We start from the raw sequence: 27,953 nt of genomic DNA, 5'->3' as shown, positions 1-27,953 counted from the left end.
AATATTTTAACAGTTTTCGAGTGTTGCATTTTCATACATTTTAAGACCTCATTTGAAGTTAGTGTCAGAAATGTCTCAGTCTGTGTTCAGTGAAGCATTAAATGAATAAATTCCATGAGTTGTTTGTGTGAAAGAACGTGTGCTCTGTGCTTTCACGAGGATTTGCAGCACGTCTGTGGAGCAGGACAGCTTTTTTTTGCAGGGCTTAAGAGGAGCACGAGAAAGTGGAGTGAAACAGGATCTCTGCCACCCTCCTCCCCCACTGTTATGGCCACATCTTGGTTCTCGTCTCCAGATCAAAGTTTATTATTAGAACCCGTCTCACTCCTGACTGTCTTTCTGTGTCATTTGTGTCTCTCACTTTCTGTTTCTGTCCTTTACTTCAGCCGTGTCCTTCCAGTCTTTGGTATCTGGTCGTTGAGTATTTTTCCCTCTCCGACGCTGGCGGTCAGACAGCCTAGTTGACACGTCCCGTATTCGCTGGTGGTTTCAGGTTATTTTTTCCCCCTTGGTTGGGGGGTATCCTCCCGTTCTAATTGTCATGTTTTAAGCCGCTCTTGCTCTTCCTCCTCTCTTTCACCTTACACTTACCTTCCTCCATCCTCTTCTGTTCCCATCCTCAAGTTTCGCGTTTGTCCTTAGTCTCAGTAGCTTTGCCATTTTGCATAATGGGAAAAGGAAAGCTGTATTCTCTGTGCAAGTTTTTTCTGGACTCCATCTGCCTCTGCTTCTCTGTGAGTATCTCCACTTCCTATGCTTTTGTTTGCGTCTCCCACCGTTAACCCTTAAGCTGAAATAATTTACACTTTAAGCGGCTGACGTTCAGCTCGACTTTCATGTAGAATTCAGTATTTTTATTTGCGGTCCTCCTGTATGGGGAGCGTGTATTTAGGTGAGTTAGTGGTTGCTGTACCTCAGTGCTGACTGTTTTTGGCGACCCCCAGTCCTGCGATGTCGTCTCAGCACAGCTGGCTTCTGATATTAATAACAGCCTTAGAACATGGATGGAAATAGAGCCTCTGCTCCTTCACGGAGGCCAGAACTCACTTGACATTTTCTTATTAACCTCATTTAGCCGAGGTTCAGGATTTTAGGATTAACCTTAATGTAAAAGCTCACATTATGGAATTCAGTATTCCTCTATCACGGTTTTAATAAGACAGCTGAAAGACACACTTAATGCTCTTCACTCGGGAAACACTTCAGTGTGCATGTAATTTTTAATGCGTAAGTGCTCTGCTTGGTTGAGTCCAGCTGTAACCTTTGTCCTAGAAGACACAGCGGTCCAATGTTCTGAGCAGCAGCTCATCCTTCAGTCAGAGTCGGAGGCGACGGAGGCAGATCATCTCTGTCCTGAGTTGTCTTCTGTTGCTCCACATGTTTGATTCCAGCAGAGCAGTGGTGAAGCTCCACGCAGCGGCAGGAGGGACACCGAGAACGGTCACCTGATCTACAAAAGTGGAGACATCCTGGAGGACAGATGTGAGCATCATTTATGTAGACATGTCAACACACCCTATAAAAATGATTTTGAAGATTAACCGCAGAAATCATTCAGAGTGTCACACAAGCATCAGACGTCACTGGCAGGCAACAATATTAGAAACTACTTTCAGCCACTTTGGTAAAAGTTCCAGCCATTTTTCAAAATGTAGCTGTTATTAGGAATTTATTTTCATGATATCTTGTGACTCAGTTGTCCAATTTGAACATCCCCTGATGATATTAGCAAAATGTTTACTTTGTGTCAGATATTTCTATTTACTTTTGTGTAAAGTAAAAGGTTTCAAGCGTTTTTAAATTTTACTTTAAAATGTTACTTTTAATAATTACAGTCTACAGCTAAAAAACAGAAAAACTATTTCAAAATATTAGAATATTTAATTTCACGTTTGAGAAACTCACTTTTATGCAGCGTAAATACCGTCAATCTCTCATTTTGGTTCAGTATGCACAACCACAACCATGGGGAAGACTGCTGACTTGAAAGTTATCCAGAAGACACTGACACCTTCTACAAGGAGGGTGAAGCAACAGAAGGTCATTGCTGAAAGGACTGGCTATTCACAGTGCACTGTATCAAAGCATGCACATGGAAACCTCACTGGAAGGGAAAAGTGTGGCAGGAAATGATGACCTGAGACGGGATGATGGTAGTCTTCAGAAGGTTGACAAGTATCCAATTCAAGAACATGGGGAGCTTGACAAGGAGTGGACAGGATGGTGTAACTGAATTTAAATAGGATTAATGGAGTCACTCAGTGGGTCTGCAATATTTCCATAAGAAACTTCACAAAAGCTGCATATTCAGCTCAGAAATATTGATTTCTGATCAGATAAGGATCAGTGAACCTTCTATTTTTGGCAAGGTTGACAATTCACATGTAAAAGAAAATAAAGACAGACAGTTTGATAAAGTTATTTGTGAAGCTTCGTTAGTAATCATAGTATCCAGTGGTCTCATGTACAAAGACTTGCATGAATTTCCTATTAAAACATGGTGTTTGTTAAAACCCAGAAACTTGTACGCACAAAAATATCCAGCTGTCTCAAAGTGTGCGTATGCATGGATCCAAGCACATTCCGTTTGTACATCCCACTGAATGTGGAATTGAGTGCACATGTAGATGTACCAAACTCCTCCCTTTCCACACCCCCATTTAAATATGCAAATTAATTTAAACAGATCCTGGGAGCTGGGATTTCCCTCTCCGTCAGATCAGTCAACATGAACACAGAAAAGAAATTACACAGAGTGTGAGCTACAGATGATGTAAATAAAGTGGAGACATACAGGGATAGTTTATTTGGTCCACTGTCAAATGGAATAAACATGAAATGGAAAAAGTTAGTGGAAGCATGTGTGTGTGTGTGTGTGTGTGTGTGTGTGTGTGTGAGGTCATAAACACTGTGCTCAGAGCAGCACACACACAGAGTGAAGTTATAAATATGAGGTACACTGCGGCTGATAGTGTGTGACATTCACAACTTTACTTACACGTTTATTGACAAATACTGAACACAGAGACAATTAGGGGGCTGTTAAGAAGGCTCTAGTTTCACTATCAAGAAAGAAAAAACATTAATAATAATAACAAAAACATATTTGAATTCGCACATGCCCAAATGTGCCCGCGCTGGTTTTCATTCGGAACAATTACACAAATGAACTATTTACTCACCAAGCAGCCACCCATCACACACCATGCCAACCCGTAACCTGTTCCCAACCCAAGGCAATGCATTTGCTTATCACATATGATTTGAACATTGGAATGAAAATGTTTCCTATTAACAAAAACAAATTCATCATGATGTGATGGCGCCTTTATAGCAATATGTGCGCAGTTAATAGCTCCGATTATGTTAGGGAAACCGGCTCTCACTGCAAATTGTGCTTTAATGTTGGAATGTGATGTACCAGGATGACATTCAGATGATTGCATTCCACACAGCTGGCATGGCTTGGCTCAGTGTTGACTGGCATATTCCTGCCTGATTGGCCAAGCATGGTCAGCACCTGTGGGGCACAGACAACCGCCTGGCTCCTCATTATATTGTGTTCTAGGGCCACCCCAGTTCTGCACACAACTCCAGTAACAGTGGCCTTGGTAAACGAAATCGGTTTATGACCCAATTATCGTCAGTTGTGACTAAATCCTCCCGTTCCCTGAATACTTGCTCATGTTTGATTGTACCATTTGCAAGGTCCTCTAACAGTGCTAACACAGCCATTGCTAATGTCATTTTCTTCATCACTTTGTGCATGCTTTTATATCCACCCATATAATTGCAAACACGTGGGTGTGTTAATTGTTCCTAAGTGTGTCTCTGGTGTGCATATCACTCTGATGACTTCTTGTTTTCACACTATTAACAGTTTCTCAAAATCACCTTTACATGTCACCAGAGGAACAATAGCTGTAGAAAAGTGCGTATGCCAGCCACAAACTTGGCGCAAGGTACTGCACATTTCCACAGTCATTTCACTTTTGATACATCTGAATGTTTGCGTGGAGACGGATGTATACGAGGTCTGTCCAAAAAGTATCGTACCTTTTTATTTTTTCAAAAACTATATGGATTTGAATCACGTGTGATTGCATCAGCCAAGCTTGAACCTTCGTGCGCATGTGTGAGTTTTTCCACGCCTGTCGGTTGCGTCATTCGCCTGTGGGCAGGCTTTGAGTGAGCACTGGTCCACCCCTCCCGTCGGATTTCTTTTGTCTGAGAACTTGCTGAGAGACTGCCGCTTTGCTCCATGAAATTTTTTTCAGAAACTGTTACAGACAGGCAGTTGGAAACCATTTGATAGATTCAGTTGGATATCGGTGAAGATTCTGTCGGCGTCACGCGGATTATGGACTGTTAAAACCTTTTTAAAGACAGCCCACAGCGGCGGAGGGTGTGCGGCGCGCCGAGCGGCCATTCAACAGGCTGGATCGATCAGATCATTTCTAAACTGAATGCTGTGTTGATCCAGGACATCATGTGACTACCACAGAAATGGCAACAGAGCTGGACATAGCACTTTTGTGGCACATTCCACTATTACAGGAGATTTTGTAATGAAAGACGTGCGGAAGATTTCGCGCGTCGGCACGAAGCAGCTCAGGATGCGCAGCAAAAAAAAAACACCTCCGTGTTGGAAACCATGCAGAAGATTCAGACGGCTTTCGATGGCTTTCAGTCGAGTGATTATCTGAGAAATTGTGGAACAGCTGGACATGCTACAACATGTCCTGTGAGACTTCCAAGACGGAGGTGTTTTTTTGCTGCGCGTCTTGAGCTGCTTCGTGCCGACGCGCGAAATCCTCCGCACGTCTTTCATTACAAAATCTCCTGTAACAGTGGAATGTGCCGCAAAGTGCTATGTCCAGCTCTCTTGTCATTTCTGTGGTAGTCACATGATGTCCCGGATCAACACAGCATTCAGTTTAGAAATGATCTGGTCGATCCAGCCTGTCGATGGCCGCTTGGTGTGCCGCGCGCCCTCCACTGCTGTGGGCCGTCTTTAAAAAGGTTTTAACAGTCCATAATCCGCGTGACGCCGACAGAATCTTCACCGATATCCAACTGAATCTATCGAATGGTTTCAAACTGCCTGTCTCTAACAGTTTCTGAAAAAATTTCATGGAGCAAAGCGGCAGTCTCTCAGCAAGTTCTCAGACAAAAGAAATCCGACAGGAGGGGTGGACCAGTGCTCACTCAAAGCCTGCCCACAGGCGAATGACGCAACCGACAGGCGTGGAAAAACTCACGCATACGCACAAAGGTTCAAGCTTGGCTCATGCAATCACATGTGATTCAAATCCATAGTTTTTGAAAAAAATAAAAAAAGGTCCGTTACTTTTTGGACAGACCTCGTACTACGTTTTTGTGCATATGCAGCCTTTGTATATGAGGCCCCAAGTGTCTGATTGATAAATCAGACACTTAATTGACACAATTCAATTAAGTTGGTTTAAGTATTTTCTTTTTTCAGTGTATTGACATATAGGGGTAGATCCAAGACTGGAGGTCTTCTTGCTTGTGACCTCTTTGGTCATAATGGCCATTAAGGCTGCTGCTGCTTATATGCAAAACACACTATTAGGGTGTAAGTTAGCATCTTAAAAAATACAAATTTAGTGTTTTCATATTAATTTTTAATTCTTGGACTGGTAGCATCCTTTAATAAATTAGCACCCCTGGTGGGTCTTTGTTATTCACATATGGTGGAAAAATTCAAATTTAAGTGGAAACCAAAAGGCATGAAATATTTGGGGATTACATTATGTCAAGATTTGGAGGAATTACCCTTACTAAATTTCAACTCAGTGTTGTCAAAAATTAAAACAAATTTTGAAAAGTGGGAACATTGAAACTGACATTGTGGAGCAAGATTAATATTATTAAAATGATTACAGCCCCTCAGTTTAATTATGTGGTTATGATGTTACCCATTACAATCCCATTGGATACTTTTTAAAGGTATGAAAAATTGATTACACAGTTCTTGTGGGGAGGTAAAAGAGCAAGAATAAAACTAGATATATTATATGCTCCTAGAGAGAAAGGCGGGCTGGGACTTCCAGATTTAAAACTTTACTGCTTGTCATTTGAAATGACTAAATTAGTTAAATATTAGGAGGGGACTGAGAATTAACAAGATTGGTTAAACATTGAAATCGATATCTGTTCACCATTTGATCCAAAACACAAATTGTCTCAAAAGATTGATACAACTAACCCGGTTCTTATTCACTCTTGCGAGGTTTGGTCAAAGGCTCATAAAATGTTAAAGCTTTCACATCTTATTCAGAAGTATGCGTCTCTCTGGAACAACCCTGCTATATGTATTGGTAAAACACCTGTGTTTTGGAGGCAGTGGCATTCACGTGGTATATGCATTATTGAAGATTTGTATAAAGATGGACAATTTAAGTCCTATGAGGATTTAACTCGTACATTTAAACTGGAAGGCAGAGCAAACTTCTGGAAATATTTACAAATGAGACACTGTGTGACCTCTAAACTTAAACATACTGTTGAGAATGATATTTTAGGTTATATTAAAATGCCACGTGATTGCCACACTGCCTCTCGGTTTTATTAATTATATATTATATACTAATTATAGTTTAAGTGGTGAATCATCAAATATTAAACTTGTTTGGTAGCAGGATTTAAAAATAGAATACGCAAATGAAAAATGGTTAGACATCTTATCAGGTAGTGGTAAATATGTGAAGGAGGCCAGAAGTAAATTTATACAATACAAGGTGTTGCATAGATATTATCATACTCCTACCAGACTGCACAGAATGAAACTAATGTTGGGCAATTTGTGTTGGAAATGTAAAGTTAACCTAGGGACATACTTACACTGCCTTTGGGGATGTTCGTTGGTTTCACCTTTTCAGACTACAGTCTTGAAAGTTCTAAGTGACTGGTCTGGATCAGAAGTCCCTCACACCCCAGAATTGTGTTTATTGGGAGATAGATCTCAAATGCCAAATGTTTCCAAAGGAGTTCTTTCAGTTGTTATGGTCGGTCTTGTGACAGCATCTAGAATTGTCTTAAGACACTGGAAGACCACTGTGCGCCCTGAGATAAAAGACTGTGTTAAATCAATGGCGGACACAGCCTCTTATGAGGCCATGCTCAGCAACTTGAAAGGGGACAGAGACATTGAATGGAATAGCTTTTAGGACACTCTTAAAAGTGGTATATAAGACCTTTGTGATACGTGCTTTTGAAGTTTTTTTCTCTCTCTCTCTCTCCAGTTCATTGCAGATATTTGTTTTTTGTCTTTCTGTAACCTGTATTGTGTGGTTACCCTGAATGGGAAGGGAGGGGGAGGTGGGTGCACCAGCCTTTGTTTCTACTTATGTTTGTTTCTGTTTGTTCATATTTGTTTTGGTAAATGTTTAAATCAATAAAAACTTAAATTACAAAAAAAATAAATAAATTTGCACCCCCAGGTGGATAGATAACAGTTTTTGCCCCCGTGTGAAACTTTTAATCTTTCTCTTTGTTGTTATAAGAGCTCCAGTAATTCTTTTCTGCTTGTCTTCTAGATGAGATTGTCAGCACTTTAGGTGAAGGAACTTTTGGGAAAGTGGTCCAGTGTTTGGATCACGGCAGGTAATTAATTAATGAGTGATGGCCTAATATGGAACATGTAATGTTTATTATTTTTAAACACTGCACATTTTAACTGACAGAGGTGGGGTTCAAATAGCCGTGAAGATCATAAAGAACTTGGAGAAGTACAGAGAAGCAGCCAGACTGGAAATCAGTGTGCTGGAGAGGATCAGTGAGAAAGACCCGCACAACGAGCAGTGAGAAGTTTGTTATTTAGAGTTCTTGTCACCAAGTTGGTTTTGTCCCGATCTAATTACCGGATGTCTCTGTCACCAGTCTGTGTGTGCAGATGCTGGACTGGTTCAACTGCAGCGGTCACATTTGCATTTCATTTGAGCTGCTGTCACTCAGCACCTTTGACTTCCTGAAAGCAAACAACTTCCTGCCGTATCCCATTAACCAAGTCCGACACATGGCCCATCAAATCTGCCACGCCGTCAGCTGTGAGTCCGTCGCACTAACTACATCCATGTGCGTTCTCATACATCTGGATCAATGTCAAATACAAGAAGAAGACGAAGAATATTCATCACTTCTCCTCTGACCGAACAGCAAACAGTTTTAAGGGCCCCTTCACACATAGTGTGAAGTTTGAATGAAGTGCACACTTAGTGTGCATGATGCAGGAATTGTGTGCAAACCATGTAATGTCGTCCCTGCCTCCAACACCTCGTACACCTGTTGCTACAACTATTTACACACACAAGTGCCTGAAAGACAAAGTGTGCGCTGTGCAAACCCATCACACCCTCTCGCGGCAGGTACCGGCCAAATTCCAGGTGACACGCATGAACATCTAACACAGCTTGCATGGCACTTAGAAAATGTGTGGACAGTTGGACTCTTGGCATGACAACAGACTGCAGACAATCACTTTTGTACTCGCAGAGAAATTTGTCTAAGTCCCACACGAGTGTGACTTTGGTGTGTGTGCTGAGATGACAGGAGGTGTGTCCTCCCACTGAAGCGGCTGTGGAAATCTGTGGATCTGGACATTCCAGCAGGACACCACGTACTGTGTTTGTGTAACGGAGGCCAGCAGGTGTCGCGGTGCAGATGTAGTTAGTAAACCTCACTCCCAACAGCTCAAAAGGATTCTCTGGTCACAAGGCCAGAGCCCTGAGTTTTAGCCTTCTGGTTAGAGAGTCCGACTCCCATGCCGGAGATCATGAGTTCACGTCCCGAGGGGAGCGAATGGCTACATTTGGACAGACATGGACAAACAACTGCCCACTGTGACGTGCGTGTGTCTGTTTGCTGTTATCAAGTGGACATAAATAAAAACATATATCACTGTGGCGACGTGCTGCAGTGAGCGAGTGCTCACATGGAAAGGCTGCTCCCAGGTTGAAATGGACCATCAGATCAGAACACATAGCAGGTGATCTCACTGTCACGTCACCCATGTGAGCTCTGTTCCACATGACGGTGCCCTGCGGCACGTCGTCCACAAGACATGCATGCAGCCAGTTGGAGACGCGCCTGCAGATGTGGACATGAATGAGACGAGCGAACTGCTTCTCATTCATGTCATTTCACGACTGTATATCTGTGACCATGGGTCATTTAGAGAGAAACAGACAGATCATATTTGTATTGCTCGCGTGATGTGGTCCCACAGGTACTGGCTGGTTTTTTATAGTTCCTCCACATAAGCAGCACAATGTGCCGCAGCTGGCATTTTGTGTTGCTGCCTGGAACACACCAGCGCGTACACGAACTCTCGCACTGGTTTCGTGCAAGCCTGCCCGTCGGTGCAATGTTTTGTGATGCGCTAATTTCGAATTATTAGCTGCTTGGGTCAGATGTGGTAACATGTGATGGTGCCCCCCGTAATCACCACACTGTGGAACCAGCGTGGGTCCTGGTTGATAACAATCCAAGCAAACAGCCGGTCCATTCCCATCTGTCCCAGTAGCCATCTGTCTCCCACAGCCAGGTGAAACGTTAGCAACCATTTGACCTTTCCCAGTTGTTACGTCATCAGCACTGAGGCACCTGCATGCTTGATCATGCTCAGGGAAGGGTGCCACATGGCAACATGTCACAGTGGAGACACAGAGTTCCCTGTGCATCATGAGAGAATGTCACCTCCAACACTTTGGCTATGTGGAGTTTTTCCGGTGCATGATCCAGCACAAAGATGTGACTGGATAACAAATGGACACCAACGTATCACCAGGTGGCAGCACGTGGATGGTTAGGTGGAATGGACCCGCTGTCTGTCTGTGTGGTTGCCAGTCATAACCCTTATCAGTTCTGTAGTGTGGTGCATGCTCCCAAACCCCACTTACTATAATTGTTAGTGGTGTTTGTAGAGTTTAATGGGACAGCTATGCAGTACTTGTCACATCATCAAGAAGAAGTAATACAGTTGGAGGTAGCATTACAATAAATGTTCACTTTTTTTTTATTCAAGTGGCCCCCAGCTTGTATTTGAGAGCCCTGATTCGGTTCCATGTGAGTGGAAGGTGGCTCCTCAAACAGGAAAATCTTAATTTTAATTTTTTTTTCTTGTTTCACATTACTGCATAATTTGTTCATATTCATCCAAAACATGTATGTTGTATTATTTGATGTTAATATTTTATATTAAACAAGATACGCACTGAAATTTTGTGCAACAGATTAAACTTGATTTTTATATTTTTTTTCTATGTGTTGAACAAATGCAAAAACCAGCCAGTGGAGGGCATTGGCTCACTGCTCTCCTCTTTTCCTTCATCTCAAATGCAGTTCTCCATGACAACAAGCTGACTCACACCGACCTGAAGCCTGAGAACATCCTGTTTGTCAACTCAGACTACTCCCTCGTATACAACGCTGACAAGGTTAGAAACAACTAGATCCAGAGCTGGACTCAGTCCATCCAAGCTCACAGAGGAATAATGATATTTGTGAAATTATTTATAAGTCTGCAAACATACACACGTGTAGTAAAGACACACCCACGTGCACACGAAGAGCTCTAAATGCCATCGTCAAATGATGTACAAAGAAATGTCAATGTCTATAAATGTAAAATAACACACACACACACGCATACACTCAAGTAGTAGTTTAAAACATTTGTTCTGTCTAAAACCATCTGTAAAATCAAGAGTTATTTGCATTTCAACAACTTTTTGTCAGATTTTCAGTGAGGTTATATCATTCTACATTTATTGACATTGAATAAAAGTATGTGTGTTTGACAGCACGGTGGATAAGTGGTTAGCACTGTTGCCTCACAGCAAGTATGTCATGAGTTCACTTCCCATCTGGGCCTTTCTGTGTGAAATTTGCATGTTCTCACCATGTTAGAGTGGGTTTTCTCCGGCTGCTCTGACTTCATCCCACTTCCAAAGGTTATGTGGATTGGTGTTTCTAAACTGACCGTAGGTGTACGTGTATGTGTTTGTTTGTCTATTATGCGGTCCTGCAACAGGGTGGTGTCTTGTCCAAGGTGTACGCCGCCTTATGCTCTATGTCTGCTGGGATAGACTCCAATACTCCTATGAACCTTTAAATGGAGTAAGTGGGTATAGAAAATTTATGATGACCGTGCTGCCCAAAAACAACACAGTGGTTTAGTGGTTTGCACTGTTGCGTCACAGCAAAGAGGTCCCAGGTTTGTTATTGACCTGGTCCCTTCTTTCTGGAGTTTGCATGTTCTCCCTGTGTTTCTGTGGGTTCCCCTCTTAAGTGACCATAGATGAGTGTGTGAATATGTTTGTCTACACGTGGCCCTGTGATGGAGTGGCGGCCTGTCGAGGGTGTTCGCCGCCTTTGACCCAGTGACTGATAGATAGGCTTCAGTCCCCCAGTGACCCTTAATTAGAATAAATGTACAGAAAATGAATGAATGTATCTGTTTTTCAAAACATCAATATTATAACTGATGCTATTATTTATTTTATAGTACTAGTATATTAATATTATTGTTATTACTATTGAATACAGTTATTAAATAATGCATTGAAAAGGCTTTTCAACGTCTGCTTCTCCTTCCTTAGAAGTGCAATGAGAAGCGAGTTAATGATACCACAGTGCGCCTTGCTGACTTTGGCAGTGCCACCTTTGACCACGAACATCACTCTGCCCTCGTGTCTACACGTCACTATCGTGCTCCAGAGGTCATCCTGGGTAAGACAGGTTCAGTGACATTGTCTTGTCTGAACGCTTTTTATAGTTCAGCAACTACATCAAGATCAAGGGAGTTTCTTTTTTTTTTTTTTATATATAATTCATTTTGCTGTTGATTTGTTGCTCTTCATTGATGCTTTCATGTCATGCAAACTGAGCATTTGCAAACTGTCAATGCACTCCATTGTCTATGACGGGCTTGTCCTTCTGATTACAACAGGAATGAGCCCATCATTGACAATCCACTTCTCATGACATATATATATATATATATATATATATATATATATATATATATATATATATATATATATATATATATATATATATATATATATATATATATATATATATGAGGTCTGTTAGAAAAGTATCTGACCTTTTTATTTTTTTCAAAAACCATATGGATTTGAATCACGTGTGATTGCATCAGCCAAGCTTGAACCTTCGTGCGCATGCGTGAGTTTTTTCACGCCTGTCGATTGCGTCATTCGCCTGTGAGCAGGCTTTGTATGAGCAGTGGTCCACCCCTCTCGTTGCGAATAAATGTCTGAACGATTTGGAGTTTTGCTGCATCAATTTTTTTCCAGAAACTGTGAGAGACCTCCAGGTGGACACCATTCGGAAAATTAATATGGCTTTCAGGGACGATTTTAAGGGGATTACACAGATTAAGGAGTGATCCAGACGGTTTAAAGACCGCCCACAACTGCTGAGAGCGCGCCGTACTCTGAGCGCCGATCAACAAGCTCAAACCCCGCTGAAACAACCAGATAATTTCCAACGTGAAGGCTTTGTTGATCCGGGACGTCGTCTGACTTTCACAAAAAGGCAGAAGGAGTGGACATCAGCACTTTTTCAGCACATTCCACTGTTACAGGAGTTTTTTTCATGGAAAGAAAAGTGGAGGGACGCGCCACGAAGCCGTTCATGATGCGGCACAAAACCACCTCCGTGTTGGTCTCACAGGACGGCTTTCAGGCGGATTTCAGACGGCTGTCGGTTGCTTTTCAGTCGTGTGATTATCTGAGAAATTGAGCATGAGCTGGACATGCCCCAACATGTCCTGTGAGGCTTTATCACGGCGTTGCTTTGAACCATGCAGCTCCACCGCGACGCACGGAACTCCTACGCACGTCTGTCTCAATGTGCCGAAAAAGTGCTGATGTCCACGTCTTTTCACAATTCCTGTGCTAGTCAGACGACATACCAGATCAAGACAGCGTCCAGTTTAGAAATGAACGGCACATTCCACTGTTACAGGAGTTTTTGTCATGGAAAGAGGAGCGGAGTTCCGCGCGTCACGGTGGAGCCGTGCGCTCTCTCAGCAGTTGTGGGCGGTCTTTAAACTGTCTGGATCACTCCTTAATCTGTGTAATCCCCATAAAATTGTCCCTGAAAGCCATATTAATTTTCCAAACGGTGTCCAGCTGGAGGTCTCTCACAGTTTCTGGAAAAAAATTGATGCAGCAAAGCTCCAAATCGTCCAGACATTTATTCGCAATAAAAAAACAACGAGAGGGGTGGACCACTGCTCACACAAAGCCTGCTCACAGGCGAATGACGCAACCGACAGGCGTGAAAAAACTCACGCATGCGTACGAAGGTTCAAGCTTGGCTGATGCAATCACACGTGATTCAAATCCATATGGTTTTTGAAAAAAATAAAAAGGTCAGATACTTTTCTAACAGACCTCGTGTATATATATATATATATATATATATATATATATATATATATATATATATATATATATATATATATATATATATATATATATATATATATATATATATATATTATATTTAAGGCCCCTTCACACATAGTGTGAGTTTGGATGATGTTTGGACAAATACGGTGAAACAGCACGAAACACTTCGAATTTGTGCACCATAAAACATCACACTGACGGGCAGCCATGTACGATCACCGGCGCGACGGTTTGTGCACACGATGGTGTCTGTTGAACAGGAACAGCAGCTCACGCTGCTGCAGCTGCTCGCATTGTGTTCCATGGGACAAGCTGCACCACATCGTGCTGCTGATTTGGAGGAAAATGAATTAAAAAACAGCTGTATAATTAGTGAATATCACTGGGTTGATATAAAATGTTACGTTCTTTTATCATGGTTAGACCTCCAAAAAGAATTGGACAGGAAACGGACTTCTAAGATTAGATGTTGGATTGTAAATAGTTGTTACACCAATACAGAGTTATCTCAGTGTTGGGATCTTGAACCGGTCGCATACAAACACCAGGAACAAAGAACCCAGACTTCCTTTGTTCTCTAACTTTTATTACTTCAGCCTAAGCCACCCCCATATGGGCGGTCCTTAACCTGGCTTGAGTCAGTGTCTATGTGAACTGGCTGCAGTGGTGAAAATGGGTGGTGTCTGTTCACAGTGCGTTCATGGTTGTTATGTAAAAATCTTATAGTGTGTGTTTATGTATGTAGTGTCACGCAATAAAACAGTGATCCATCATGCTGATTCTTTTTCCAAATAGACACGAATCCTTTGGTTTTATCAATTAAACATATATAAAAAGATCAGATGGTTTTATCAATTAAACTACTGTATAAGGATCTGATAGTTTTATCAAATACAAGGACATTTTGTGCGTCAGCTATTTTGAAAGGCAGTTACGTTAAAAATCAGATAGTTACAAGGACATTTGGATGTGCATCAGCCATTTTGTGTAGGCATCATGGAACACTCTTACAAAATAATACATAAAGGGGAAGCAATACAGAACTCTGCGGTTAAATAACCCTGGTTTTAAAAAAAAAACCCACACGCATGCACTTGTTGGGGGGGAGTGCGCCACACACACACACACACACACACACACACACCACACACACACACACACACACACACACACACACACACACACACACACACACAACACACCACACACACACCAAATGTTGTGGGGGAGCTGACGGCATGCCACATCTGTTGTGTGGGCCGCTGAAAGAGGAGGTACTGCTGGCCCACCACCAGAAGGCGCCCTGCCTGAAGTGCGGGCTTCAGGCACGAGAGGGCGCTGCCCGCCTCAGGAACAAGCCGTGGTGACAGCTGGTCACTCATCATCCGTGACAGCTGTCACTAATCATCACATCTGGTATAAAAGCAGGAAGACACCTCCACCAAACTGCCGAGATATCATCTTCATCTGGAGGTAATACTCTCAGCCTTTGTGATTTATAAATCTATTATTGTGAGTGTTTGCAGGAGAACCGGTCGTTTTTGCGGAGGCTGTGCAAGACGGCGCTCCTTTTCATCTGAGACCGCTGCAACGTGTTTAGTGAGAGGTGGAGGTGGCATTCCCACCATTGTTACTGGGTGTTCACACACCCACCCTTTGACTGTCTTTTGCTTTCTGCCAGCAGTACCAGATCAGACACGCCGGGAAGGTGGCCACCTGGGGACTCCGGGACTTGGCGGCTCCAGTATTCCTCGGGTTCAGGTGGCGGTGGAAATCGTGGTGGTTCCGGTTCGTTTCCAGACGGGCGTCTCCTATCGTCGAGCCTGCCACACGACACCTTTATTAATTGACTGTTGCACATTCTGAATCTGCTGTGTTTGGTTGTGACATTCACAACAGTAAAGTGTTATAATTTGACTCCTTCCATTGTCCGTTCATTTACGCCCCCTGTTGTGGGTCCGTGTCACTACACTTTCCCAACAGGATATCTCGGCCAGCGTCATGGACTCTGAGGGGCGTCACCAGGCTGTTGAACAACCAATGGGAGAGCAGGGAGCGCAGGCATCTGCAGGAGGCGTGATTGGGAGCTACAGCATATTCTCACCGCTTTACGGCTCGAATGGATCAAATAGCCGAGCAAAACATCCTCCTGAACCGCAGGGTGGAGGCTCTCTCGCGCAAGTGGCGGCAAGCGCTCAGGGGCGCTGCTGCGTTCCTCCTCCTGTCAATCCTGTGCTAGATATTAATGTTCCAGTGGTGGTTCAACAACAACCCCTCCCACACATCCCCTGAAGCATACATAAGCCTCCTGAGCTGTACGGAGGTTTTGTGGAGACGTGCGCGGACTTTCTTATGCAGTGTTCGCTCGTCCTTCGCACAACGTCCCGTCATGTACGCGTCAGACGCAATCAAAATAGCTTATGTGATCACTCTGCTTCGGGGGAGAGGCACGCGCTTGGGCTACGGCGCTTTGGGAGCAAAATTCACAGGCTCCTTCACACATACACTGGGTTTGTGAGGGAGTTCAGAACTGTGTTTGATCACCCTAACAGGGGAGAGACCGCTTCACTGTGCTGCTGTCGATGAGACAGGGACGCCGGAGCGCAGCCGCTTATGCAGTCGACTTCCGCATCGCGGCTGCGAGGTCCGGCTGGAATAACGCTGCGCTCCGCGCCGCCTTTGTAAACGGACTGTCGTCAGTCCTAAAGGAGCACGTGGCCAAGGATGAACCCCGGGAATTAGATGGGCTTATTGATCTCATTATACGGTTAGACAATCGGTTGGAGGAACGCCGTCGAGAACGAGACGAAGGACGTGGCCGGGCGCGCGCCGTCCCTCTTCCTTCCGGGTCCGAGAAAGGTCCGCCCTTCCCACGCTCCCTGGCCTCTACATCCCGTGGGGCGACAGCTCCCCCTGCTGACGAAGCTATGGACACGAGCAGGGCCACATTAGACCACCTAATAGACAGAGGAGGTTTCCACGCAGGCGTGTTTGGTTGTGGCTCAATGGAGCATCAATTGAGCGATTGCCCCGAACGGTTAAACACCCAACGCCCGCCCCCTAGAGACTGGGCTTAGGGTGGGCCAAAAAATTCACGTGGGACACACACATATTGCCCGCACGACTCCCAGTTACAATCCTTAGTGGGGATTAACCCTTCAAGGCCCCAGCACTGGTAGACACAGGGTCAGAAGGGAATCTGTTAGACAGCAGATGGGCCAGGGAGGTAGGGCTCCCTCTGGTGGCGCTACGTACACCATTGCAGGTGCGAGCACTAGATGGCACCCTACTCCCTTTAATCACACACAAGACACCACCAGTAACTCTGGTAGTATCAGGGAATCATAGGGAGGAGATTGAGTTTTTTGTGACTCCTTCTACCTCCCGTGTGATTCTGGGGTTCCCCTGGATGATGAAACACAATCCCCGGATTGATTGGCCGTCCGGGGTGGTGGTACAGTGGAGCGAAACCTACCATCGGATGTGTTTGGGATCCTCGGTTCCTCCCGGTTCCCAGGCTAAGGAGCAGGTCCAAGTTCCCCCCAATCTGTCGGCGGTGCCAGTTGAGTACCACGATCTTGCTGACGTTTTTAGCAAGGATCGGGCACTCACTCTTCCCCCGCACCGTCCATATGATTGTGCCATCGATTTGTTGCCAGGCGTGGAGTTCCCGTCCAGCAGGCTGTACAACCTCTCCCGACCTGAGCGCGAATCAATGGAGACCTACATCCGGGACTCCTTAGCTGCCGGCTGATCCGTAACTCCACCTCTCCGATGGGAGCAGGTTTCTTTTTTGTGGGAAAAAAAGATGGTGGGTCTTCGTCCATGCATTGATTATCTGGGGCTGAACGAGATCACGGTTCGCAAACCGATACCCGTTGCCTTTGTTGGATTCGGTGTTCACCCCCTGCATGGAGCCAAATCTTCACAAAGTTGGATCTTAGGAACGCATACCACCTAGTTCGGATCCGGAAGGGAGACGAATGGAAGACGGCATTTAACACCCCGTTAGGTCATTTTGAGTACCTGGTCATGCCGGTCGGCCTCACTAACGCCTCCGCGACGTTCCAAACTTTGGTTAATGACGTCTTGCGGGACTTCCTGCACCGATTCGTCTTCGTATATCTGGATGATATACTCATCTTTTCTCCGGACCCTGAGACCCATGTACGTCAGGTCCTGCAGCGGTTGTTGGAGAACCGGTTGTTTGTGAAGGGCGAGAAGTGTGAGTTTCACCGCACTTCTTTGTCCTTCCTGGGGTTTATCATCTCCTCCAACTCCGTCGCCCGGATCCGGCCAAGGTCGCAGCGGTGAGAGACTGGCCCCAACCTACAAGTCGTAGGAAGCTGCAACAGTTCCTCGGCTTCGCAAATTTCTACAGGAGGTTCATAAGGGGTATAGTCAGGTAGTTTAGCCCCCTGACGGCCCTGACCTCACCAAAGGTCCCCTTCACCTGGTCGGATCGGTGCGAAGCCGCGTTTAGGGAGTTGAAACGCCGGTTCTCGACTGCACCGGTCTTGGTGCAGCCCGATCCTGGTCGCCAGTTTGTGGTTGAAGTGGACACCTCTGACTCAGGGATAGGAGCCGTGCTATCCCAGAGCGGAGAAACCGATAAGGTTCTTCACCCGTGTGCCTATTTTCCCGCAGGTTGACCCCAGCAGAGCGGAACTATGACGTGGGCAATCGAGAGCTCCTTGCGGTGAAAGAGGCTCTTGAGGAGTGGAGACACCTGCTGGAGGGAGCGTCAGTGCCTTTCACGGTTTTCACTGACCACCGGAACCTGGAGTATATCAGGACCGCCAAGCGAGCTGAACCCCAGGCAAGCCCGCTGGTCACTGTTTTTGGCCGTTTTGACTTCCGGATCACCTACCGCCCCGGGACCAAAAAACCAGATCGGATGCCCTGTCCCGGGTGCATGAACAGGAAGTCAAGACCGAGCTGTCGGATCCACCGGAACCCATTCTCCCGGAGTCCACTATCGTGGCTGTTCTGACCTGGGACGTGGAGAAGACCGTCCGGGAGGCCCTGGCACGGATCCCGGATCCCGGAATAGGGCCGAAGAACAGACTATACGTCCCACCAGAAGCCAGAGCTGCCGTTCTGGACTTCTGTCATGGGTCCAAGCTCTCCTGCCACCCAGGGGTGCGTAGGACCATGGCAGTAGTCCGGCAGCGCTTCTGGTGGGCGTCCCTGGAGACTGATGTCCGGGCTTACATCCAGGCCTGCACCACCTGCGCCAGGGGCAAGGCTGACCACCAGAAGGCACAGGGACTTCTACAGCCACTTCCTGTGCCTCACCGCCCCTAGTCCCACATCGGTCTGGATTTTGTCACGGGCCTCCCGCCGTCCCGGGGACACACCACCATACTCAGGATAGTGGACCGTTTCTCCAAGGCGGCCCACTTCGTGGCCCTCCCGAAGCTCCCGTCGGCCCAGGAGACGGCGGATCTCCTCGTCCACCATGTTGTCCGGCTGCATGGGATACCATCAGACATCGTTTCGGATCGCGGTCCCCAGTTCTCCTCGCAGGTGTGGAGAAGTTTCTGCCGGGAACTGGGGGCCACTGTAAGTCTCTCGTCTGGATATCACCCTCAGACTAACGGACAGGTCGAACGGGCCAACCAGGAGTTGGAGCAGGCCCTCAGGTGCACGACCTCCGCACACCCGACAGCTTGGAGTGAACATCTGGCCTGGATCGAGTACGCTCATAACAGCCAGGTGTCCTCTGCCACCGGCCTCTCCCCATTCGAGGTGTGTCTGGGGTACCAACCCCCTTTGTTTCCTTTGGTGGAGGGAGAGGTCGGTGTGCCCTCGGTCCAGGCCCACCTGCGGAGATTGCCGTCGGGTGTGGCGCACCGCCCCGTATCGGCCTTGGTTGGGGCCCGGACGAGGGCTAAAGCCCATGCAGACCGTCGACGGTCCCCGCCCCACATACCAGCCCGGGCAGGAGGTGTGGCTTCTCCACCAAGGACATTCCATCTCCAGGTCGAGTCCCCCAAGTTGAAAGACCGATTCATTGGACCCTTCCCCATCCTCAAGGTCCTCAGTCCTACCGCAGTGAGGCTCCAACTCCCGGCCTCACTGCGGATCCATCCGGTCTTTCATGTCTCCAGGATAAAACCGCATCACACCTCGCCCCTCTGTGCACCCAGTCCAGTGCTGCCTCCTGCCCGTCTTATCGACGGGGAGCCGGCTTGGACAGTTCGCCGGCTCTTGGACGTCCGTCGAATGGGCCGGGGTTTCCAGTATTTGGTGGACTGGGAGGGGTATGGACCCAAAGAACGCTCCTGGGTGAAGAGGAGCTTCATCCTGGACCCGGCCCTCCTGGCCGATTTCTATCGTCGCCACCCGGACAAGCCTGGTCGGACGCCAGGAGGCGCCCGTTGAGGGGGGGGGTCCTGTTGTGTGGGCCGCTGAAGAGGAGGTACTGCTGGCCCACCACCAGAAGGCGCCCTGCCTGAAGTGCAGGCTTCAGGCACGAGAGGGCGCTGCCGCCTCAGGAACAAGCCGTGGTGACAGCTGTCACTAATCATCACATCTGGTATAAAAGCAGGAAGACACCTCCACCAAACTGCCGAGATATCATCTTCATCTGGAGGTAATACTCTCAGCCTTTTGTGATTTATAAATCTGTTATTGTGTTTGCAGGAGAACCGGTCGTTTTTGCGGAGGCTGTGCAAGACGGCGCTCCTTTTCATCTGAGACCGCTGCAACGTGTTTAGTGAGAGGTGGAGGTGGCATTCCCACCATTGTTACTGGGTGTTCACACACCCACCCTTTGACTGTCTTTTGCTTTCTGCCAGCAGTACCAGATCCGACACGCCGGGAAGGTGGCCACCTGGGCACTCCGGGACTTGGCGGCTCCAGTATTCCTCGGGTTCAGGTGGCGGTGGAAATCGTGTGGTTCCGGTTCGTTTCCAGACGGGCGTCTCCTATCGTCGAGCCTGTCCACACGACACCTTTGTTAATTGACTGTTGCACATTCTGAATCTGCTGTGTTTGGTTGTGACATTCACAACAGTAAAGTGTTATAATTTGACTCCTTCCATTGTCCGTTCATTTACGCCCCCTGTTGTGGGTCCGTGTCACTACACTTTCCCAACAACATCTTGGCACATCTTGGGTGACCCTGAACCATCCCTTAGTTATGCTGCTATAGACTTAGACTGCTGGGGGGTTCCCATGATGCACTGAGTGTTTCTTTCTCTTTTTGCTCTGTATGCACCACTCTGCATTTAATCATTAGTGATTGATCTCTGCTCCCCTCCACAGCATGTCTTTTTCCTGGTTCTCTCCCTCAGCCCCAACCAGTCCCAGCAGAAAACTGCCCCTCCCTGAGCCTGGTTCTGCTGGAGGTTTCTTCCTGTTAAAAGGGAGTTTTTCCTTCCCACTGTCGCCAAGTGCTTGCTCACAGGGGGTCGTTTTGACCGTTGGGGTTTTTCTGTAATTATTGTATGGCTTTGCCTTACAATATAAAGCGCCTTGGGGCAACTGCTTGTTGTGATTTGGTGCTATATAAATAAAATTGATTTGATTTGATTCCACTGCGTATTTAGCCCATGACAGTAATATCAACACTGGACCTATTAAAATCACTTTTGTCCTGAACAAAAAGATGAACCCAAAAACAGCTAAAAAATAGAGCCTTGATTGAAAGAGTCTCTGAGTTCTGTTTTAACACTGTGATAGAACTGAACACTATTTTGAATGGGAACATATGCTCTTGCTGCAATGTTAGTTTGACAGTGGAAAATTGATTGTGCAGATTAACTGATTAGATTTTTTTGAAGGTTGTGTGCTTAAATTTGCACTTTAATTAGGAATAATTGATTTCTGTTGTCAGCAGCATACCTCTTAAGACATGGACTTAATGTGACTGATGGTTTTCAACAGAGATATACTAATTACCGCCTGTAAAGTGGTGCTGCCACATTAGGCAGTTGTTTCCTCTTATTTTATCCATCAAGAGGTTATGTTTTCATGTTGGTTGTTTGACAAAAGGCTATCGAAAAACATAAAAAATGTCAAAGAGATCTGATGGAGTTGTCTGCCTTGGCTTAAGGAAGTGCTGATTACATTTAGGCGTGAATCCAAATTAAAGAGCAGGTCCTGGCTTTGATCTATGATCTTTGAAGTTTGATATTTGATCCTGATTCATTTTAACCAGATCCTGACTTTGATCCCTGAGGTTTAATCCTGATTTTTTGGAACATCAGTCTTTGAGGTTTGCTCTTTGACCCTGATGCATTTGAACCTGATCTCGCCTTGATAATTGATCTTTGGGGTTTGACATTGATTGTGATTCATTTGAACCAGATCTGGTCTTTGAGCACTGATCTTTGAGATTTCTTCTTTTATCCTGCTTATTCTGTACCGAGTCCTGCTTTTTAGCTTTGATATTTGAAATGTGATCCCATTTCCTCTGATCCTGATCCTGCTTTTGAGCTACTTTGATTTATATCATGTTGTAGAGATTTGTTTTTACTTTGAGATTTTTCTTTATATTTTGTAACAAAAAGCCAAATTTTTTTCACTTTGATTGATGTTATAAAACATGTAAGAGCCCACTGATCAAAGAACTTGTTGTAAGCACAGTAGAGCTTCTTTTTTTTGGAGTAACTCTTGGTCAGTTAGTTTCTATTTACAGCAGTTGTGGTGTGAAAGGGGTTTTTGTTAATTTTTGACCTACCTTCATCCTCCTGCAGAGTTGGGTTGGAGTCGGCCTTGTGACGTCTGGAGTATCGGCTGCATCCTGTTTGAATACTACAAAGGTTTCACACTCTATCAGGTCAAATGTGTGACTATAATTTTATGTGTGCTGAAAGCAAGATAAAGTGGCGAGTTTTGGCGTGGCCGCGTGGGTTTCACTTTTCTTTCTGTGCTTTCTCAGACTCATGACAATAAGGAGCATCTTGCAATGATGGAGAAAATACAAGGACCAATTCCCCTGAAGATGATCCCCCGGAGCGGGTAACTAACTCTGTCTACACTGTGTCAGACACATCACAGACAAACATTCTGTATCTGATATTTAAAAAAAAAAAAAAACTTTTCTTGTCAGAAAGCACAAATATTTCTGTCATGGGCATTTGGACTGGAACGAGTGTTCCAAGGCCGGGCGCTACGTTAAAGCCAACTGCAAACCATTAAGGGTGAGCAAACATAGGGGTTTACTAGAACTAGAAGAGAGATGTTTACTGCTGTTTATCTCATGACGTGTTTGCGTTCTGCAGAATTACCTGCTGTCACATGGAACAGAACACCATCAGTTCTTTGATCTGTTGGAGTGGATGCTGGAGTATGAGCCCTCCAAACGCATCCTTCTTTCCTCTGCTCTGTGCCATCCCTTCTTCCTGCCCCTCCGTCAGGTGGGACGGGGTCATGCGTGGAGGAACAGCTGTGAAATCAGCAGATGACCCTGCCATTCTCCAATCCCAGGAAATCTGCTCTAAATGGTAATTGGACTGCAGTTATATAGCACTTTTCCATCTGCATCAGATGCTCAAAGCGCTTTACAATTATGCCTCACATTCACCCCGATGTCAGGGTGCTGCCATACACGGCGCTCACTACACACCGGGAGCAATAGGGGATTAAAGGCCTTGCCCAAGGGCCCTTAGTAATTTTCCAGTCAGGCGGGGATTTGAACCCATGATCTTCTGGACTCAAGCCCAACACCTTAACCACTAGACCATCACCTCCCCTAACCAGTAGACCATCACCTCTCCTGCTCTCTGCCGTATCTCTAAAATTTAGAGGAACTGTTGTATAAATACAAAACATCTGATTGTTGAAATATCAGAATAAATACATTCTACATTGTTTTTGTGCAGTAACGTTTTGTATGCGATAACTTCTTCAGGGCCTTAATAAAGTCAATGTTTCTGCTCTTGTGTCTTGATTGCAGTCTCTCTCGTCATTAGCAGAGGAACACTGTGGCCGAGTGTGTCAGCGGCACACTCTCCTCACGCCGCTGCCATTGACTCCCAGCCCTCAGTTGGCACATTGATTGAGTGCAGCGTAGCAGAGAGCAAGGCTGAGCACGTGCACGCTGGCACATTTCCTCTTCAGCCTTGGCAGGGTCGAGAAGAGACTGTCAAGAGTAACACAAGATGGAGAAGTGTGTTTTATTTATTTATTTTGTTTTGTATAGAGCAGGCTGTGCCTGAAAGTTTTTGTGATCATGTCTGCCAATGCACAAAGTCATTTAGGCTTTAGTGTCCCCAAAACATATCAAATAGCTAATATGTTTCAAATAAATTGAAATAAGTAAAACATGTGACTTCCTTTTATCTTTAAAAATACATAATTTCTTGTAGATTATAAAACTGCACATTTTATTTCGGCTGTTTGCAAGAAAACTGGGATGCATTTAATCAGATTTTTACAATTAATTTGTTGGTGAGTGATCAAAGGCAGCCAACGGAACATGTGATGTTCAGTTGAGGCTTGTTGCTTACGTTGATTAGAAAAAAAAAAGACAAACTCAATTTTGATTTTTGCCAAATATAAAAGGTTCCTAATTCAGTCATTATCTACACCCCCTGACTCCAATTGTGGGTCACATCTAACAACCCCACTATTAATCAAAACTCTGGCCAACCTACAGTAAAACATTTGCACCACAGTGTTAATTATGATCACTTATTGTGCATGTGTGGGTTTTTGTATAATCTCAATTTCAATTTATTTTCATTTATATAGTGCCAAATCGCAACAGAGTTGCCTCAAAGCGCTTCACACAGGTAAGGTCTAACCTTACCAACCCCCAGAGCAACAGTGGTAAGGAAAAACTCCCTCTGAGGAAGAAACCTCAAGCAGACCAGACTCAAAGGGGTGACCCTCTGCTTGGGCCATGCTACAAACATAAATTACAGAACAATTCACAGATCAATTCACGGACGAATATACAAGAAATGCTATTGTCGCACAGGACAGGAGGATCGCCAACACAAACACAACTCCCATCTCTGGATGGAGCTGCACCTTAGAGATAAAAACAGAATCAGGCATCAGAAAGACAAAAAATACTGTATAATTTGCCAGCATTAAACAACAAGAAAAACAGAGAAATACTAAGGTGATCGCCGGCCACTAGCCCTAAACTTCACTAAAAGACCCAGAATTTAGGTAAAGCTGAGGCCGCGGCCTGCTCCAATTACTAATAAATTAATTAAAAGAGTAAAAAGCGTAAAACAAAACTGTACCAGTATGCTAGCCATATGAAAGGGAAAATAAGTGCGTCTTAAGTCTGGACTTGAAAATCTCCACAGAATCTGACTGTTTTATTGACGCAGGGAGATCATTCCACAGAACAGGGGCACGATAAGAGAAAGCTCTGTGACCCGCAGACTTCTTATTCACCTTATGTTGGGGAAAGTGTAAGACACGGACCCACACCAGGGGGCGTAAATGAACGGACAATGGAGATGCCAATAAATACAATTTAATACTGCAAATGTGCACTACAGGTCAAAAATACTGCTTTAGTCTGTCAATCCAAGTTCCACAAAAAGGTGACGTGTGGGCAGGCCCGAGGGTAGGAGACGCCTATCCAGAGAAGAGCCGGGACCCACAAGGTTCCACCGCCAATGGAGACCTGCAATACACTGGAGCTGCCAAGTCCTGAGTCCCCAGGTGGCCACTGCTTCCAGCTGTCAGATCCGGTACTGCTGGCAGAGAAAACAAACAGGTTACGGTGGGTGTGTGTACACCCAGCAAACAGTCAGCAAAAGAGTACAGTTCCTTCCTGAGGGAAAAACTTCCACCTCCAAACACAGGAACTCAGAGTACGTGCAGTGCCTTATGTAACACTTATCAAGTCAGAGGTGAGGAGTGGAGACGCCAACTCCTACAACTTCCACAAACTCGGCTACAAGCTGCAAGTGTACAAAAAGGTTTACGACTGCAGAAAGCTCTGCTGCAAAAACACGTGCGTACGGCACAAAACGGCTGAGTAGTTTACCTGTCGGGTAAGCTGCTAACTCGGCAGAGGTGTGATGTCTCTCCCAGGCTTTTATGGATGAGGTGATGATGGGATGATTTCTGACAGCTGTCAGCTCCGGCCCCCTGGTGCTCCTGTGTGGCAACTGCGCCCTCTGGTGCCTGAAGCCCGACGTCAGGTGTTGGGCCAGCAGTACCTCCTCTTCGGGCTGCCCACACAAGTAGACACAAAGTAGTCTTGCACACTGAGAACGTAAAGCCCGGGCCGGTACGTAAGGTTTAATTAGGTCAGCTAGGTAGGGAGGTGCCAGCCCATGAATAATTTTATAGGTTAGTAGCAGAACCTTAAAATCTGATCTCACTGGGACAGGAAGCCAGTGAAGGAATGCTAAAATGGGTGTAATGTGGTCGAACTTTCTGCTTTCTCTGTATAATGTTTTTAAAATTAATTTTAAAGGAATCATTAGGAAACATACAGAAATATAAACAATTTTATGTATTTCTTACAAATACCTAAAGAAAGATACTGTACAGTTCAAATTCAAAACAAAGTGTTATGTGGGCCGCTGAAGAGGAGGTACTGCTGGCCCACCACCACCAGAGGGCGCCCTGCTTGGAGTGCGGGCTCCAAGCACGAGAGGGCGCCGGACCCTGAAGAAGTGACAGCTGTCATTCATCCCCTGCACCAGCTGTCACTCGTTCATCATCATCATCACCATCTTAAAAGCCGGATCGTGACTCCACCTCCTCGCCGAGAAATCGACTACCGTGAGGTAATCTCTCTGCTGATTAACACGTTGTGTAGGATTCTGAACTTCTGTTGCAGCCGGTATCCTGTGGTGTTCACCCTTATCTGGGAAGTGGCGTGGAGCGTGACGACGACAACCGCGCTACAGATAAGTGGTCACACTAGGAGCTGCACGAGTGTGTGATTCGGAGGTGGAGGTTCTCCTCCTAACTGTGTACAGACTATAGACCGCTGAGTGTAAGGATTTACACTCATTCATCTTTTCTCTGCTTTCTGCCAGCAGTACCAGGGTCGACAGCCGAAGACAGAGGTCACCTGGGGATTCGGGACTTGGCGGCTCCGGTGTTCTTCAGACCGTTGGTGGTGGAGGCCGTGTGGGACGCGGTCTCTCTCTCGTCGGGGTCTTCTATCTTCGAGCCTGCCCACACGTCACCTGGTGTTCATTGACTTTGTAATTTCTGTACGTTTAGTTGTGTATTGTCACAACAGTAAATTGTTACCTTTTGGCTTACTCATTGTCCGTTCATTTGCGCCCCCTGTTGTGGGTCCGTGCTACGACACCTTCCCAACAGGATTTCTCGGCCAATCGTCATGGATTCCGAGGGGCGTCAGCTCGAGCGTGAACGGCCAATGGCAGAGCCAGGAGCGCAGGCGTCAGCAGGAGGCGTGTTGGGTGAGCTGCAGCAGATCTTAACCGCCTTCACGGCTCGGTTGGATTTAGTGACCGAGCAGAATGTCCTCCTTAATCGGAGAGTGGAGGCTCTCGCCGCCAGGGTGGAAGCGCACGATCAGGGCGCTGCTGCAGCTCCTCCTCTGGCTGGTCCTGGGCCTGAATCAGACGTACCACTGGTCGTTCAACAAACCCCCCCACCATCCCCTGAAGCTTACATAAGCCCTCCGGAGCCGTACGGGGGCTGTGTCGAGACGTGCGCGGACTTCCTCATGCAGTGTTCGCTCGTCTTTTCACAGCGCCCTGTCATGTACGCATCAGATGCTAGCCGGGTAGCTTATGTTATCAATCTGCTTCGAGGAGAGGCACGCGCATGGGCTACGGCGCTTTGGGAGCAGAACTCACGGCTCCTAACGTCTTATGCTGGGTTTGTACGGGAGTTCAAACAAGTGTTTGATCATCCTAACAGAGGCGAGACTGCTTCGAACGTGCTGCTGTCGATAAGACAGGGGCGCCGTAGCGCAGCCGAGTATGCAGTCGACTTCCGCATCGCGGCAGCGAGGTCCAGCTGGAATAACGTTGCGCTCCGCGCCGCCTTCGTAAATGGACTGTCACCGGTCCTCAAGGAGCACCTACTGGCGAAGGAGGAACCGCGGGATTTTGACGGGCTTGTCGATTTGGTTATACGCCTAGACAACCGTTTGACTGAGCATCGTCGGGAGCAGGCCGGGGGGCGTGACCGGGTACGAGCCGTCCCTCCCCCTTCCGGTTCCGATAAGACGTTGTCCCCACGCTTCACTGCCAGAGGGCCCCGTGGGGCTACAGCTCCCCCTGCTGAGGAGGCTATGGACACAAGCAGGGCCAAAGTTGAATTAAGTGACAGACAAAGGAGACTGGCCCGCGGGGAGTGTTTTGTCTGCGGCTCTTGTGAGCACATGCAGAGGGACTGCCCTGAACGGTCAAACTACAACGCCCGTCCTTAGAATCTGGGCTAAGGGTGGGCCATAACACACACGCGGAAAGACCCCGCAGATCGGCACGAATCCCAGTAACAATCCTTTGTGAGGAGTTAACCCTTCACGCCCCAGCACTGATAGACACGGGATCAGAGGGGAATCTGCTGGAC

At 46.2% G+C, this 27,953-nt stretch overlaps 1 protein-coding gene across 1 annotated transcript; it reads left to right on the top strand.

The window, feature by feature from the left end:
- Positions 1-212: 212 nt before the first annotated feature.
- On the top strand, positions 213-22,910 carry clk2b (CDC-like kinase 2b). Its single transcript, XM_034174687.1, has 11 exons — positions 213-734; positions 1,392-1,482; positions 7,563-7,629; positions 7,710-7,826; positions 7,906-8,072; positions 10,366-10,460; positions 11,625-11,754; positions 22,172-22,254; positions 22,357-22,436; positions 22,528-22,618; positions 22,700-22,910. The coding sequence occupies exons 1-11, from the start codon at positions 669-671 to the stop codon at positions 22,880-22,882; spliced, it is 1,170 nt and encodes a 389-aa protein (XP_034030578.1). The 5' UTR covers positions 213-668; the 3' UTR covers positions 22,883-22,910.
- Positions 22,911-27,953: the final 5,043 nt, after the last annotated feature.

Source organism: Thalassophryne amazonica, chromosome 7 (assembly GCF_902500255.1).
Source record: "Thalassophryne amazonica chromosome 7, fThaAma1.1, whole genome shotgun sequence".
NCBI lineage: Eukaryota > Metazoa > Chordata > Actinopteri > Batrachoidiformes > Batrachoididae > Thalassophryne > Thalassophryne amazonica.
This window is presented reverse-complemented; position numbering and strand designations above follow the sequence as displayed.

Bases quoted from the DNA above. Each gene is read 5' to 3' on its own strand.
- clk2b (XM_034174687.1), top strand. From the start codon at position 669: ATGGGAAAAGGAAAGCTGTATTCTCTGTGCAAGTTTTTTCTGGACTCC. The intron at 22,255-22,356 runs GTCAAATGTGTG...GTGCTTTCTCAG, and splicing joins AAGGTTTCACACTCTATCAG to ACTCATGACAATAAGGAGCA. The intron at 22,619-22,699 runs GTGAGCAAACAT...TGCGTTCTGCAG, and splicing joins CCAACTGCAAACCATTAAGG to AATTACCTGCTGTCACATGG.